Source organism: Cinclus cinclus, chromosome 12, assembly GCF_963662255.1.
Source record: "Cinclus cinclus chromosome 12, bCinCin1.1, whole genome shotgun sequence".
Taxonomy (NCBI): Eukaryota; Metazoa; Chordata; class Aves; order Passeriformes; family Cinclidae; genus Cinclus; species Cinclus cinclus.
The window spans coordinates 15,780,223-15,795,859 of record NC_085057.1 but is presented as its reverse complement, the minus strand read 5'-3'; the positions used below and the strand labels follow the sequence as shown (position 1 = coordinate 15,795,859).

Below are 15,637 nucleotides of genomic sequence, written 5' to 3'. Positions count from 1 at the left end.
CTTGACTGTTAATTATTAAACCTTAGAAGGGTAGGCAGCCATAATTTTACTCTTGCACTGCAACTTGCTGTGTTCTAATGTTTTAGAAATATTAAACTGGGGTGATGACTTGGCTTCAGTTGCAGCATTTCGTCACTTGTCCATTTTCCCTCACTGATTGGTATTTTGGGTGTGTTCTTTTTCTGTGTTCTCTCTCTTTGCCAATGCTGTTTATGAACATGCACTCTTAAATGCATGTATTACAAGAATCTGTTTCAAAGAAAAAACTGACTAAAGTCTTAGAGCATCTTTACCAAATGATGGTGTACAACCTATCAACCTAAGTTTTGTTTTACTGTTCTCAGTGCTTGCGTTCCTCTAACAAAATTAGTGTTGATGGCACATCCACAGGTTGGGGCTGTCAGAAACCCTTAGGAGTTAGATATATGAAGCAGTAGTGAAAAATAAGTTTGTTTTTTGGACACTAGACTGTGTAGATATATTTCTGGAGGTAAACTGGACAATCCAGTGGGTAGGGAGTGGAGAGAAAGCTGCCCTTAGGAGCCTGCCTTGGCTCTAACTCACACATCTATAACTCACACTGGGATTTTTTTTTTTTTTAATATAAATTGGATGATGGTGTGGTGCTGTGAAAAGGGGGATTGAACACTGTGCCATTGGGAAACCAGGAGTTACATATATGTAACTTGTGGTATGTTTGGCTATTTTTATCAGCCTACTTCCTCATGTCAAGATTACACTTCTTCAAGGGAGAATGTAAGCCATGAAACACTGCTGTTGAAAATACCTTTGTGGGAATGACTATTCCTCCCTGCTTGCAGTGAGTGTTGGCAATAATCTGTTGAGAAAGCTGTGGTTTAAAGTGAAAGATAATTTTGGCGGTATTTGATACATCCTCAGAACTTTGCATTCTGTTCAGGTCTTAACTTTTTATTCTGCTAATGAACAAAATTAAGCCTTGTTAATTACACAGGATCATAAGGGAGGAAATAAAGTGTGCTGTGCTGAGTCTTTATGTGTTGATAATGCTACACTGAGGTACAGAAGAAGTGAAATGGCTGTTTTGTGTGCTTTTATTTTTAGACTTGCTATTTAGCGGTGAATGGGCTGTTTTGGCCTGCACAGGTGCCTTTGGCTTCTACTTGCCAATGCACAGGTGTGTTTGTCACTAAGTGCCACCTGTGTAGGTGGCATGAGGCTGCAGCCACTGGTGGCCATCTAATCCAGAACACCAAACATTTTTTTAGGGCCCTGAATTTTAGACTAGGAGCTGCCACCCTCTTGTTAAAGACAAGCACTGAGGGATGGCATGTGCTGTAGTACCATGTCCTGTGTAGTATTGTTCACAGGGCTGTGGCGTTTTGTAAGAGCAGAGTATTTGGGATCATTGGCATCAGTGGTGTTCCTCCTCACAAAGATGGGGCATCTGTCTTCATAGAGTAAAAGCACTCTTGATCAGCCTGCCACCTAATGAGACTAGGATTGCCACTTGTTTAATTGGGATATTTCTCTTGGTTTCTGCTCTGTGGTTACTCACCAGAGTGATTGGAATAACAGGTGAGATGTGCCTGTTAAACTGAACACCTGGGTTTCTGACAAAGGCAGATTTGCTAATGTTGTACTTTGTTTGAGGAAATACATGTAAAAATGCAGGTGGTGGCAGACTGGCACACTGAATGTCCCTTGTGCATGTTGTAGTTGTGTTGATCTAGTTTGCTGCTTGGTTAGAAAACCTATTACAAACCCATGCAGGCAGTAGGACTTCATTTAGAAATTTAGCTGTTGGTATAATCTGTGAAGCAACCATTTAAGTGGTTTGCAGCTCTCTTCATGGAAACTTCCCAGCCTTTAGTTTTACTCCAATATAGGTTTATTGTTGCATTACCAAAAGACAAATGTTCTGTGAGAAGGTGAAATTCGTGTGGCTGACCCCAGCAATGGAAAAAAAAAAGGGGGGGGGGGAAGGGAAGGAATAAGAATAGAAGGCTGTTAAATTCTGCTTGGAATGGGTAGAAAAACCTGTTACAGCACAGTTTCTTGCAGAGCAGAAGGAGTTGGGCTGTGTATGGAGCCTCTCTGTACAGATCCTGCTTTGTCTTTTACAGCTCTTACTTCACTGCTTGTACTGAAAAATTCAAAACTTGAGCTAGGTGTTCCAGGTGAAGGACCTTTTGAACAGGCTTTGAAGAAAAATGTCTTCTCTTAAAATTTCTGAGGTCCCAGGGGGTTTCTCTCATGTCAGTATTTTATTGTACTGTCCTTAAAGCTGGAAGCAAGGCTGTTAAGTTTAATAAGCACTGTGCTTTTGGCACTCCACAGACTTTGTTGCTTCCCTAGAGACTTCCCTCACCCTCTTGGGGCAGGGGCTCACAGCCTAAACTTATGACAAAGAGGAAAAGAAATGACTACCTTTCTTGTTTATAGGCTTCTGCACAGAGGAACTTACTCTGAGGGCTTTTATCAGTGTCCTTCAAGAGACTTGGTCGTGGTTGGATGGATCTGTTTTGCTTTGTGTTTAGTTCCCTGTAGCTTTCATTACAGGCAGTAGTTGTTTCATGAATTTGAGGTTGGGTGCCATTTTGCCTCCTCTCCCTCATGAAAAGTGGTGTGTTGTTAATTTTTTTATGTCTTTCAATGTGCGTTTTAAAACAGCACATCTGCTTTTGCTAATCTGCTTGTTCTTTTTTGGTCTGTTATGTGAACTATCTGCACCAGATTTGTGCAAGTGACTTTGTGGGATGGGACTTTGGGAATCCAAAGTTTGGGAATCTTGAGCAATCACAGTCCTTTGTACCACAGTTCAGTTATGCCTTACAGCTAATCACTGATATTTGATCTTTTGGAGTGAATTGATGTCTCATCTGTCAGGGCACTGAGGAAATTGATATGTGTGTGGATTTTATGGAAATCAGTTTCCTTAAAAGTAGAGGGTGGATGGAACTGGTGGTATCTGCATGACTTTAATATCTTCTTTCTTTTTAGGCAGTTCCTTGTAGCTGTGATAGATTAATGCAAGGTATCCTTAAATTTGTGGCATTAAAATGTTCAAAAACTTGTGATTTGAAAGGAAATGCCTCAAGGTTTTCAGATTATATTTACAATTCATTCAGGCTACTACACTGTTAAGTTTTTTTAAAAATTAAATGCTCTGGCTTTGATTAAAAGAGTGTACATACATCAGATTATTGTACTTGATTGTATGGAATACGTATCTTATTCTTAGTAACAGCCAAAATGAGCTGTGCTCAGGAGAGATTTTAGTGTTAATTATACTTAAAGGACAAATAATCAGTAGTGAGCAGCATATCTTACTATAATGCATTAAGCTGCATCTGTCATGCTTCTTTTGCTCAAAATCAAGAAAAGATTGAGCAGTGTGTACGCATTTGTCTTAAAAATGTAAAAATTATTTAGAAAACTGTATATACCTGCTTGGTTTTTTTTTTTCCAATGCAAGCACTGAACCAAAGTACACAGGGGCATAAGATGTCAGTTTCCTTTTTTTTTTTTTTTTTTTTTTACAGTTTCTGTGTACAAATATGCAGGTTTTTTTTTTTCTGCCTGTTTACACCTCACATGTGCATCATTACACTACCGCTGACTCCCCTTCCAAAATTCGGCATAAGAAAGGTGGTCAGGTTCACTGTCCTGCAGTAGAACCCCAGCTGAGAGGGGTTTCCCACTGCAGCAGCAGCCTTTGCTTTGTGGGAATGTCCCTGGTAATTCCTGGTTTCCTGTGTTTCTGTTCCAGTATGTATGACCAATTGCCCTACTCTGATTGTCATGGTGGGTCTCCCAGCAAGAGGAAAAACCTACATCTCCAAGAAGCTGACCCGCTACTTAAACTGGATTGGAGTGCCTACGAAAGGTGATGGGTTTGCTTTTGTTTACATCAGAAGGACAGGGCACAGCGTTAGGTGGTTTATAAACCTGATTTCCAGTACTTTTGTTGCCCTGTTTGAATACTTAAAATCCTTCTGCTTAGTATTTTTAAGTGATAACATCCACGGGGACATTGCTGTTTAAAATGTTAATGAATCAAATTATGTTGACTGTCCCTTTACTTTCTTGTTCTGCCAGGTACCTAAATCAACCTTTTTCCCTTATCATTAAACACTGCCCTTTTTTGTTGATTTAATTTTTTCCATTTTTCCTTTTCCTTTTTACATGTGGATGAAAAGGAGTGTTGTTTATAAGCAGTTGAGCAGTCGGCGCTTCTGAGTTAAACTTACCAACTTCTACATCTTTCTTTCCTCTGTGAACTTTGTGCTACTTGCAGTTCTCTACTTCTTTGTGTTTGTGGAATGACTTGTAGTTCTTTGTCTAAATAGTAAGAGCCCAAGGACTGAGGCAGCCAGTTGCCACTTGTTATCACCCTCTTAGGATTTGTGTGTGTTTTTTGGGCAGGAAATGGCTCAGATTGGCTGTGCCAAGTCCCTGACTGGGCTCCTGAGGTATCTTGTGAGCCCAGTAAACAGCACCTAAGTCCATTTTGAGGTTCTGAGCCGGCACTTGCCTTTCCTTCTCTCTCTCTGTAGAAGAGCAAGACACTTTTGATGTGCTGGGATTCTGTGTCCAATGTAGTAGTAGCAGCTTTATGCCTAGTTAATAATTTAAAAGACATTAAACACATGAGATCATACTAAAGTGTGGTGTTTTGGCTGGCTTTCAGAGATGTATTTCCTAGTAGCTCTAAGAAGTCAAGATGAAAAGTTCTGGCCTATATTTAAATTGCCTTTTGATTCTAGGGTAAAGCTTTTTGTGTGGGTGTTTTCTTAAGTTTTTAGGAACTTGTATAATACGCTTTATTTAGAAGAGAAGTTATGGGGGATATATTGTTTAAGTATGAGAGTTTACAGGATTTAAATTATCACTTAATTTTGACTGTTTTCACGTTGTTTAACCCAGTATCAGCTAGTTCAGAGTTCAGTTTTAACCATTAGGCTGAAACAGAATAGCAATCCAAGTAGTTTACCTTATATCCAAGGTGACAAAATGCTTGTATATTAGATATACATGAAACTTAAATTAATGAGATGTCTTATGTATAAATGTCATTGAGTTTGAGCACTTCACTGTGTGAACTTTGACGAACTGAAATCCAGTATTGGACAACAGATAAAATACTATCCATTTCTGGCTCATGCTTGGTTGAATGTATCCCAAATACTAATTTTACTGTAGGTGGGGTTTGGTTCAGTTGTAGGAAGAATTCCGTGCCCTACTGTGAGCAGCACATCAGGAAACTCACACATTTGTGCTTAATGGAAAACAGGTAGAGCATTGCTGCCTGATCTTACAAAAATATGCAACATGAAGTTGCCATATGATGTTCTGTCCTTGGTTTCTGGGTATTGTTTGTCTTTGCTAGAAAGGGTGACTGAGATTTTCTCAGAAAAACACAGAGCCTTTCTGTTTGTGTCTTCAGTGATGACATTTTACTGAAGTCAAAGCCAATGTAAAACACCTCACTGCCTGGCTAAGGGAATAGAGGACATTATCCCTAGTTCTTCTGGTTGGTGGGATCAGTATCAAGTAACCCTAACATCTGCTACCTTTTGGCTCTTAATGTCTTAAAATTAGTGTCTGCTTAATTTAGCAGGAGTTCTTGTTCTCTGAGACAGATGGTTCAAATTTTAAGGTTATGTAAACCAGAGAAAAGATAAATGCCATTGTTTCATGTAACATTAAGCAAGCTGGAGAGCTCAAGAATAAAGGTGGTGGTAAATAGCCCAGGTTGATGGTTGAATCCAGCTGTTATTTCTCTGTTGTTTAGAATATGAAATGGTTAAAAGTGCAGGGGACTTTTGTTTTTTGTGCTTTTTGAAGGAAATGAGGTCAATTAGATGTCTGAATAGAATTGTGTTGCAGTGTGGTTTTGAGATAGTAAGCCTTGGAAACTTTTTTGAATAGTTGTGGTTGTGATATCAGTTAGCTTTGGGAAACTTCCATAGGCGTGCTTGCTAAGATTAAAGGCTGAAGATTATCCCACTAGATAGCACTTTTTCCTCTCCTGTGCGTGGCCCTCTGGCAGTAAATATTCCTTCTCATGAAATTAATTATTTTTGATTGTTAAAGTGTTTTTGTCTGACAACACTGGCCATCTGAACTTCTTGTACCTACTGTTTTGCAAGGACCCACCTTTTCATGTAGCCCCTGTGGCCAGTGCTCATTAAATCACAGGATCACCTGATAATCTATGTCATGACTAATTCCATTAACACTTGCTGAGCTCAATACTTGACTTTTGGGGGGGAAATGAAAATTATATCTTTATCCTCTGCCTCCAATCCCAGCAGCAATCTGTATACAGCAGCTGGTTCTTGAGCTCTTTTGTTCCATGTCTTCTTTCTTACGCCAACCTTATAAATGTCTACTGCTTTTCCTCTTTCCAGAAATGAAGTCTGGCAAATAGAGTTGTACCTTGGCAGCATCTCAAACAGCATACTTCAGTGTGGTTTTAGCAATTTATCTTTTTTTTTTTTTCTTCAGTAAGTGGAACAAGGGTTGTGAAATACTAATCCTTAAAGAAGAGAAGTATTTGAGCAGGGGTATTTCTGAGAAAATGTATCCACTACTGGAATTTTAAGTTTTGTTTACCTAGAGCAGGATTATTTAGTTCTGTTTAGAGCTCTGTCTTGCTTAAATAAGAGCTGTTAGTTTTGGGAGGTGCTATCTGAATAGTGTTGAATACTGTTTCACTGTACATATACATAGCAGATAAAGCTAGTAATTATGAATTATTATTAATACTACTAATAATTACTAATTCTTTATAGACTTTGAATAATCCCTAGAAAGGAGGAAAATAATTTCTTTTTGTTATCCAGGCAAGCTGGCAGACAAAGGCATTACAGTATGGCTACTGAAGTGGAGTGACTACAGCCCAAATGTTCTTTAGCTATTTCCAAGATTTATTGCTGTCTTGCTGTTTAAACCTCACAGAACACAAAAAGTAGTACGATACATTGACTTCTTACAGGCCAAGTTATTTTATCTTTGCAGGAAGCTTGGCTTCAGAGTTGTCTTAACTTTTGTCCTTCTCACGTGACTGTTGCTAACTCTTGTTTCTCTTGGCAGAATTTAATGTTGGTCAATATCGTCGAGATTTGGTGAAAAAGTATAAATCCTTTGAATTCTTCCTGCCTGACAATGAAGAAGGCTTGAAAATCAGGAAGTAAGTTTAGGTTGTAGTTGGTACACCATACTAATCATATTAAAATGATACCCTGTAATTTGCTTTTAGAGATGGCTTGAAGTTGTATTTTTGTGTGATCAAGAAGATCCTTAGGGAAACTGCAGGAAAAGACATTCTAGAGAAGGTGGAATAGTGATTTCTTTATGCTGTTAAAAATTTGAGAGTCTTTTTTTTTTGATTGTTTCATCTCAAGCATCAAAAATGGAGAGAAGTCCCTCTTGATTCCTTTTCATTAGGCTGTGACTACTGTTATTCCTGTAGATGCTCTAGGATATTTTCACTCAAAAACTATTTTAACAGATGGTTACAACTTTTCCTACCTTTTTGTAAGGTGTTAGCTAATAGATGTGGCTCTTTCTGCTGCATAATTCCTAAAATGCCATTTCAGATCTTTTGTTTGCTTCATAAAGGCAAAAAACCCATGAAACTGCTTTTCTGTTTGATTTGCATAGTGAAATTGTTCATCTGGAGTGCTTTGAATGTATTCATCATTATCTGCTTGAGTGAGTGAGAATCAAATGTGATAATTATCTCCCTGAAATGGTGTTTTTGGCCACCATGCAGGTGCCTCATTCAGTTCATCAATGCACAGCCTCAAAAATTGCCATGTTTTGCTAATGCTGTGCAAAGCAAGGAGAGAACCAGAGTGAACTTCTGTGTCAGGTGAAGCATTTGAGTCTCTGCTCTTGCCTGGAAAGAGGCTGTGCTTTAATGCAGGGACAGACCTTGAGAAGAAAGGGTAGATGAGGAGAAAGGTCAGAGCAAGAGGGAGCAGCTTCTTTCCTAGAGGAGATCAAATGAGAAGAGGGCCTTTTGATTTTCTTCAATGTTCACTGTACTTTTTAGGGTGTTCAGGAAAGCACTTAGAGCGTGCAGTGTGAAATGAGATGGCAAATGAGAAATTCGAGATGGATGCAAATAATACTTATTTAGGCTACTTAAAATGTGAACTGCCTTGTCCTTAATTCAGCTTCATCTTATGCATCAAAAATGTCTGGACTTTCCTACTGTGGGACTGTTTTCTGTACTTTCTTTTGTGGCTGTCCCTTGCCTTGTCCCCTGTCTCTTTTCCCTTTCCGTCTCTCAGCAGCACTGAGTGTTGCTAAAGCCAAAGGAGAACAGCTTGCATAAGAACCTCCCAATCCTTGGGGTAAAGAGCAGTTATAAGGTGCATTGGCCTTGCAAGCCACTACCTTTTGCTTACAGTTAGAGCCAAACCTTTTAAGGTGCCTCTGTGTCACCTATTAGGCTAAATGGTGAGGGATGTAGCATGAAGTGGGCTGTGTGAGATAATCTGCCTGGTTAGCAATGAGTAAAGAGGGTTTGTATTTATTCAGTGAAGACCTGGGTGATGAATCTCAGCTCCTGACATCTGTTAACTGTGCTAATGTGGAAATACTGTCAGGATCCAAAAGCCTTCATTTCTCTTTCAAGATAAAGCTGTGCTTGCAGAAGATGGTAAATAGAGGAGTTACGAATTTCAGTCTGGCAGTCAGAATTTAGGAGTAATGCAGGGAAAGGCTGTTAAAATGGGCAGGTTTTTATGTTGGTACTGCAGAGAGGTTGTACTTACTGGGAATAAATGGTGCTTTGTTCTGCTAACAAGTAAATTGTGTACAATGTTGCCCTGCAGCACTACTGATGTGTTAGGAATCATAATGGACTTTGAAGATAATGCTAATGCTGGGGACATAGGAAAGTTGCATATTCGTGTATTTTCTTGTCCAAATTTAACATAAGTGTGAAGTATGTCAGGGTGGGGATTTTTGCTGTTTGTGTCCTCAGCTGTCTCCTGTACTAATTACCCAGGGTTGGTCACTGCAGTGGGATTTTTCACCTCAGTCACTAATACTTGATGCTGCCTTTGTTTTGCTCTCTGTTTTAACTTTTTTTTTTTTAACCATAAGCAGTTTTCACACAGGGGTTCAAAAGAGAGTAAGTAGATTACTGAAAAATAGTTGTCACTCTGCTTCAACTTAGTGCCACAAGATAAAGGCCTTAAGTTTGGTTTATTTTATTTATTTTTTTGCAAATCAAATTCAGAAGTAGTTATGTATGAATAGGTAATTAGGAAAGGCATATCGTTGCAGGAATGTTTCAATGATGTTATTTTAGATCAGTGGAAGTGTATCCTGGTCAGCAAAGTTGATGGGTGTTCTGTGGACATGTGTGTCTGTGTCAGTGACACAGAGGAGCAAGGCGACATGACCACATTTCCTCAGTGTAGCTTGGCTGACCTCTGTTGGTTTTTTCCCATGTTTGGAGGGAGGTCTGTGTTTTTGAGATAAATTATCTAATATTTTCAGTGCACTTTGTTCACAAGTGCATTAACAAAATGCCTCTAAGTATCATTTGACTGTGATTGTTTCCTTCTGAAGACAGTGTGCCTTAGCAGCGCTGAACGACGTCCGGCAGTACCTCAGTGAAGAGAACGGGCACGTGGCTGTAAGTTTCTTGTTGAAGACACCTTTTTAAGATGCCTCTGCACTAAACACTGTGTGTCTGCTGGCTAATACACAGCCTGAGTGATTACAGTAGCTGTCCAGTATACCAGATCTCTTTTATTTGGCAGTTAGATCTGCCTTGTTGCTGCAATGAAGTGACTGCTGAATTTCAGGGTGATGATGCCATATTGAGCAAGTACCTTTGATTGAGGGGTTAGCTGAGAAGAGGATAACAGCAAGAAGAAGGTCCACCTTCTTTCTACATTACTATAGGACAGTGCTCCACAATGTACTGTTAAACACATCTGCCATTTTGCTTGCATGTCTATTTGATAGCTTAGTTTCCAGGTGGAAGGTAGAGACTTGCTGAACAAAAAATATCCTCTGTATTTCTTGGCAATTGTTACTGGCATTAAAAATGTCTGAAGAGAACAGGAGAAACTTGTAAGTTGCTGCATACCTGAGTATTTAATAATGGGATGCAAAACACCAGTTCTTTGACTATTAACATTGCATGTTGAGACCTATCTTTAGAATTTTTGTCCTAAGACTACTGACACCACTCTGGGGGATTTTATTAACTAATCATGGAAAGCCGTTAACTAGAAGTTCTGCTGGATACATGAGGAAGACGTTATGCTTTGGCAGACTTCATACTTCAATAAAACACTGGTGCTTCAGAGCTAAAGTGAGTTCCTAGAAAAATGGCTGCATTGATAGTGTTATTCATGGGCAGCATTTACAACTCTTGCAAGTTTTACACTTGCATATTGAACTGCAGCATCTTTTTTCTGTAGCATAAGTTCACTAAAAACTTGTGCATTAGTGTTTAATGCTGATAATGGGCAAGGAGGAAGATTCTCTACTGTATTATGTGCTAGGCTTAAGTTCAGATTTCTTTTTCCAAATCTAGAGTTCTGCTCGAATTGCTTTCAAAATATTACAGAATTTTAGTATTTAGAAAATAATATGTTTAAATTAGTAATGTCTTTGTTTTCTTGTTGAGCATGTTGAGAGATTGGGGTGGAGGGAAGGGGAAGTGTTTCCACTGCTTTCCTTCAAACTGAGGGACTTTGAATCCTTATTTTTGTTGTTACTATCACAGTGCTTTCCACAGGCTGTGCTCCTTTTAAAATTCCTTTTTCTCTCTCCCTTTATTTGTTCCTAGGTATTTGATGCTACAAACACAACACGAGAACGTAGAGAAACTATTTATAAATTTGGTGAAGAAAATGGCTATAAGGTGAGTCAAAGCAAAGCAGTTCTGAGCTATTGCATGGCCGAGTAAACCAGTGGTCGTTTTGCCCTTATCTGTACTCTAAGTGCATTGGCACAAGCCACATCCTTGGATGTTTAATCAATAATGTGTTTTGTGTTCCTAAGCATTGTTTGTGATTAGAAGTCATTCAGTCCTTGTTTTTCTCATCTTTAGTGTTTGTACTGTTTGGAGCTAGGCTGTTTTGTGCTACAGCTTCAATTTTGTCTTGCTGGACCTGTGGTCATGAGTGCAGTGTCAGAAAGAACATTTCAAGTATGGTTCTTCATGCATTTCAGATACTTGCTGCAGGAACACGAAGGGGGTTCTGTGTTAGTTCTGTACAAACCAAACACTTTGTGGTTTACTGCCTTCTGGTTTTATATTTAGCTGTTCTCTGGTCATCTTTCATTTCCTCTAAACTTAATCTCTGTAAGCCTGTGACACAGCAAAACATATCTTTATAAACAAGGCTACTCCATTTGCTGGGAGGCTTCTAAAATGTTATTTCAGAAATCTTAATCACTGTTTGTGGGGCTGAGCTTGCATCTTCTGCATTTGTTTCTTCCTCTTCCTTCCTATTTTTTTCTGCTGCAAGAATTTTCCACTTGCAAGCATTGTTGGGGAAAAGAGTACAGAGCATGATGTGTCATGGAATGGTGGGCCAGAAATATTTGATGAGAGGGTTTGGAGAAGCTTTGAGTAAATGGAGGGAAAAAGGCCTTGGCATAGAACTGGGTGACATGCTGCTTGTATGTGTTAGTATCCAGAGGTGTCTTCATGCATCTTCCTTCTTCCTCCCTTCTGTTCATGTGGCTCCCATTGGGACTGAAGACTTTTTTTGTGGAGTCTGTGTGTGTTGATCCAGAGGTCATTGCTGCAAACATTGTGGTGAGTAAAGGAAAGTTTGCTTTAACAGCTTGACATTGGGAGGTTTAAAGTAGCTCAATATTTTTAGAAGTACATTGTAAGAACTTCCAATAGCAAAAACCCCATGTTAGCTCTCATTAATGGAAAAAAATTCATTTTTCCCTGTCCATGTGAACGTTACTAGCGCAGAAGTTTAATTCTCTGAGGAGTAGGGTTTTTTTTTCTTTATTTTAATGAAGTTGCAGACAAAGCTTTTTGTTGTGTTCTCCCAGTCCTTATTTTTTTAAACATCCATGAAGAAGGGAAGGAAACTTAAATACTGTTCTCCTGGTTTTATTTTAAACAGCAAGTAAAGCTGGGTAGTCCTGACTATGTTGATTGTAGTAATGATGAAGCAACAGAAGACTTCATGAAAAGAATAGAGTGCTACAAGAACTCGTATGAGACCTTAGATGAAACTCTGGACAAGTAAGTGATGAAACAACATTATGATTACAGCTGGTGATCACAATACAATTAAAATGTTATTTTAAGGGTCAGGCCATCCTGTATTGTGGATTAGGACTTTCAAGTTGTTATTTTAGTGGCTTGAACTCTCTGTCTCCTTTGGCAAATTAGAGAGTTGACTCTGGGGGTGTAGCATGGAAACTTCCTAGTTTGAGAAAAGTTGACCAGTGAGTCTAATTTGGGACAACATTCTTTTTGATTTTCCCACTTGGAGGATGGTATTTATTCTTCTAGGATAGAACCAGAATTTAGCAATTATTCCAGACCTTCTGCAGTGGTTGGTTGGTACTTGTTTTTTGGTACATCATGACATGAGTGATTTGTAAGATAATGTAATTGGTTGGCATGGTTAAGGTTAATTATGAACACATCCGTCTTAAAAATGTGACTTCTGAATTAATTTCTTTGTGCTTGCAAAATTATCCTGCAGATGCAGGGCTGTGAGAAACTGTCTTAGCTACATTATTTATCCTCATGCTAAAGCAATCTTCTAGTTTTTATTAACTTTGAGCTCTTGAAAATAAGGTAGGGATGAATCATGTGAGGAGGAGCCCTATTGCTGCCAGCAGACAGTGAGACCGGACCAGGCCAGCTGGGAAATAGAAACATGGTGTAAATACAGAGAGGGAAGGATGGAGTGGCCTCAAAACATAAAGGCTTTAATGTAACAAGCATAGAAACCACACAGCTTGAAGGCACACAGCCAAAGACCCTAAACCCCGAGATCATACCCATGTATAGGATGGAGGGTGGAGGGCACAGGATCCACTTGATAAGGAGGCTAAGGATATATATAAATATGGATTATAAGGACATACAAAATCATATATGTAGCTGGCAGCCAGCCAAGCATATACTGAAACTAAGAACAGCACCTTACTTGTAGCTGGTTAACATATTAGTACCTGTGACACAACTCTTCTTTCAGTTCTCTTGCCACCACGTAAAAGGATGTCCTTCCTCCTAGCTAGGTGTCCCCCAGGGTTTGAAGCTGAAGCTCTCTGCAGGTGAAGCCAGTTCCCTGTCCCTCCCCACCAGGCCTGTTTCCACAGAGCCCCTTTCTTCTTGCTACAGCCCAGGATTTCAGAGTGGGATTTGGAGCTGTAGCCCCCCCAGGTGCTCCTGGTTTGCTCCAGGCCAGAGCTGCAGAGAAGGCTGAGCTGCATTTTAATGTAATTGAGCGTGAGCAGCGTGAAGCCGGTTCAATCGGCTCAGTTCATGCGTGTAATTCCTGTGATGGACCTAATGGCTGTGCCTGGCTGGAATAGTAATGATTAACTCCAAGGAACATGGGCAGAAATGAGAGTGCTGATGTCTGTTTCTCACTACCTCAGTTTGGTTTTATTATCAGTTTTCTTGTTTTATTGCAGTGTGGTGTCTCAAACACGTCAATAGAAACCAATAGTGGTTATTTTCAGCTTATGAAACATTTTTCCTTGTGTGAATGAGAGGCTGCTCTAGAATTATAGCTCAGATGATAAAGGATAAGTTGTGAAAATTGAAATTACAAGCTGTCTGATGCTGAGAGAAGGTAGTGGTGGGGTCTATTACAGTTCTCTTAACAAAGGGTTGCTCACAGAGCAGTTGAGAAAATGTCTTGCTTCAGACTATTCCCTGGCTCTTCTGGTGCCCTAGTTTTTCTGGAGGGATTAATTGAGATGGGTAATTAGTGACTATTCCTTTTGGCCCGTGGGTACAGTCAGATAAACACGTCGTAATGGGAAGTGTTTGTGACCTGGAAAGAAAATCCCAAAAGGTATTGTAAAATAGTTGTATATCTTATTCAGCTGTGGTAACTTAAGTGACTCCACTGAATCTCCCTTTCAGTGTGTGCACTGTATTTTTCCAAGAGTAGGATCTAGATTTGGATGAAGTGCAAGTAAAGGAAGCAGAAAAGAAAATGATGTGAGCAGCTCCACATGAAAGGAATAGAGTTCATCCTGTACTTTTGGAGTACTGTGCTGTTCCTTAGGACTAATGCATATTCCATGGCTAATTAAGGATCTTGTAATTTCTTTGGCTTGTCACCCCTTTGTTTTATAATGAGAGGGTGGAAAAAATGTGGTATGTGCTAATAGCAGCAATGTGGAACCTTTATTTATTTTTTTTTTAACTTGCTCATGAAAGGGATCTTTCTTACATTAAAATTATGGATGTTGGAAGGAGTTATCTCGTGAACAGAGTGATGGATCACATCCAGAGCCGGATTGTCTACTACCTCATGAATATCCATGTGACTCCTCGGTCAATCTACCTCTGCCGGCACGGAGAGAGCGAGCTCAATCTGAAGGGGAGAATAGGAGGAGATCCTGGGCTGTCTGTCAGGGGGAAAGAAGTACGTACCTCCAGCCAGGCGTGCCTCTGTTCTCTGTGTGTGTTTTGTTGGGCAGTTGCAGCTTTCCTCCTCTACAGCCTTTTCCTCTTAATGCATTTAAAGGACTTCTTTTAGTTCCGTGTTTGGGTAGTGGAAACAGGATGGGACACTTGGTGTGTTGTGGTTTGTACACTTTTTATCTGTTTGTCTCTCTGTTGGCTGAAATTCCTTTTTATCCTACAGCACAAAGCAGTTGGCAAGTGGGCTTTTTTTTTGACTATATTTTTGTGAAATCATGACTAGTTGGGTAATTGGGAAAGTGTACACAATTTAAAGCTGAAAGGAAAATTCGTGGAAGGAAAGCTAGGAACTGCTAAAAACTTGTATTTTCCTTGTACTCCTTTTCTTTCTCCTGTCACTCTTGGATAATGGAGTGGGTTGTATTTCCTAGCAAAAACTTTGACAGTCTTTTGGAAAAGCTACAGTGAGCTTACAGAGGCTGGAACCCATGTATTCTAAACTGAAGGCTGTGTGTTGGCTCTGAGCCCTCATCCAGTGTCTTTTGGTTTTTCTTCCAGTTTGCCAAAAGCTTGGCGCAGTTTATTAACGAGCAAAATATCAAAGATCTGAAAGTTTGGACCAGCCAGATGAAAAGGACAATTCAGACTGCTGAAGCCTTGGGAGTGCCTTATGAGCAGTGGAAAGTTTTGAATGAAATAGATGCAGTAAGTTCTTCTCTTTTAAATGCCTAATAAGTTGCTTTTATTGCTAGGGGTGAAGAAAGTACTTAGTTTTTTAATAATAGGTCTTTTATGGGATAGAAAGTCATTGAAGCTGCTGCTGAAAATAATTGTCATTATCTGTAAACAAGGCTAAACATTTTATTGAATTTTGCCATTGTTAATTTATTCTTCTCTTGTTCTTTTCCAGTAAAACATTCCTCTGTAGAAGAAATGGTGTTTTGGTTAGTTAGTTAGGGCTTGGAAGGAAGTTTGGCCGGAGGGGGGGGTTTGCTAGCTAGTAATTTCCAGCTGCAGCTGTAAGATATA

General features: G+C 39.5%; 1 protein-coding gene across 9 annotated transcripts in view; it reads left to right on the top strand.

The window, feature by feature from the left end:
- LOC134048948 (6-phosphofructo-2-kinase/fructose-2,6-bisphosphatase 4) overlaps positions 1-15,637 on the top strand; it is a 51,178-nt gene that overhangs the window by 19,163 nt on the left and 16,378 nt on the right. For 7 of the 9 annotated variants that reach the window (XR_009933577.1, XM_062501061.1, XM_062501057.1 and 4 more), the window contains exons 2-9: positions 3,752-3,868; positions 7,081-7,177; positions 9,577-9,643; positions 10,811-10,885; positions 11,732-11,788; positions 12,114-12,235; positions 14,402-14,609; positions 15,167-15,313. Coding sequence is in view for 8 of the 9 variants with exons in the window: in XM_062501061.1 (XP_062357045.1) it covers positions 3,752-3,868; positions 7,081-7,177; positions 9,577-9,643; positions 10,811-10,885; positions 11,732-11,788; positions 12,114-12,235; positions 14,402-14,609; positions 15,167-15,313 (890 nt within the window). In the remaining variant the exon portion in view is untranslated. The remainder of the gene's footprint in view (positions 1-3,751; positions 3,869-7,080; positions 7,178-9,576; positions 9,644-10,810; positions 10,886-11,731; positions 11,789-12,113; positions 12,236-14,401; positions 14,610-15,166; positions 15,314-15,637) is intronic. The other 2 variants (XM_062501058.1, XM_062501059.1) reach the window with 2 other exon arrangements.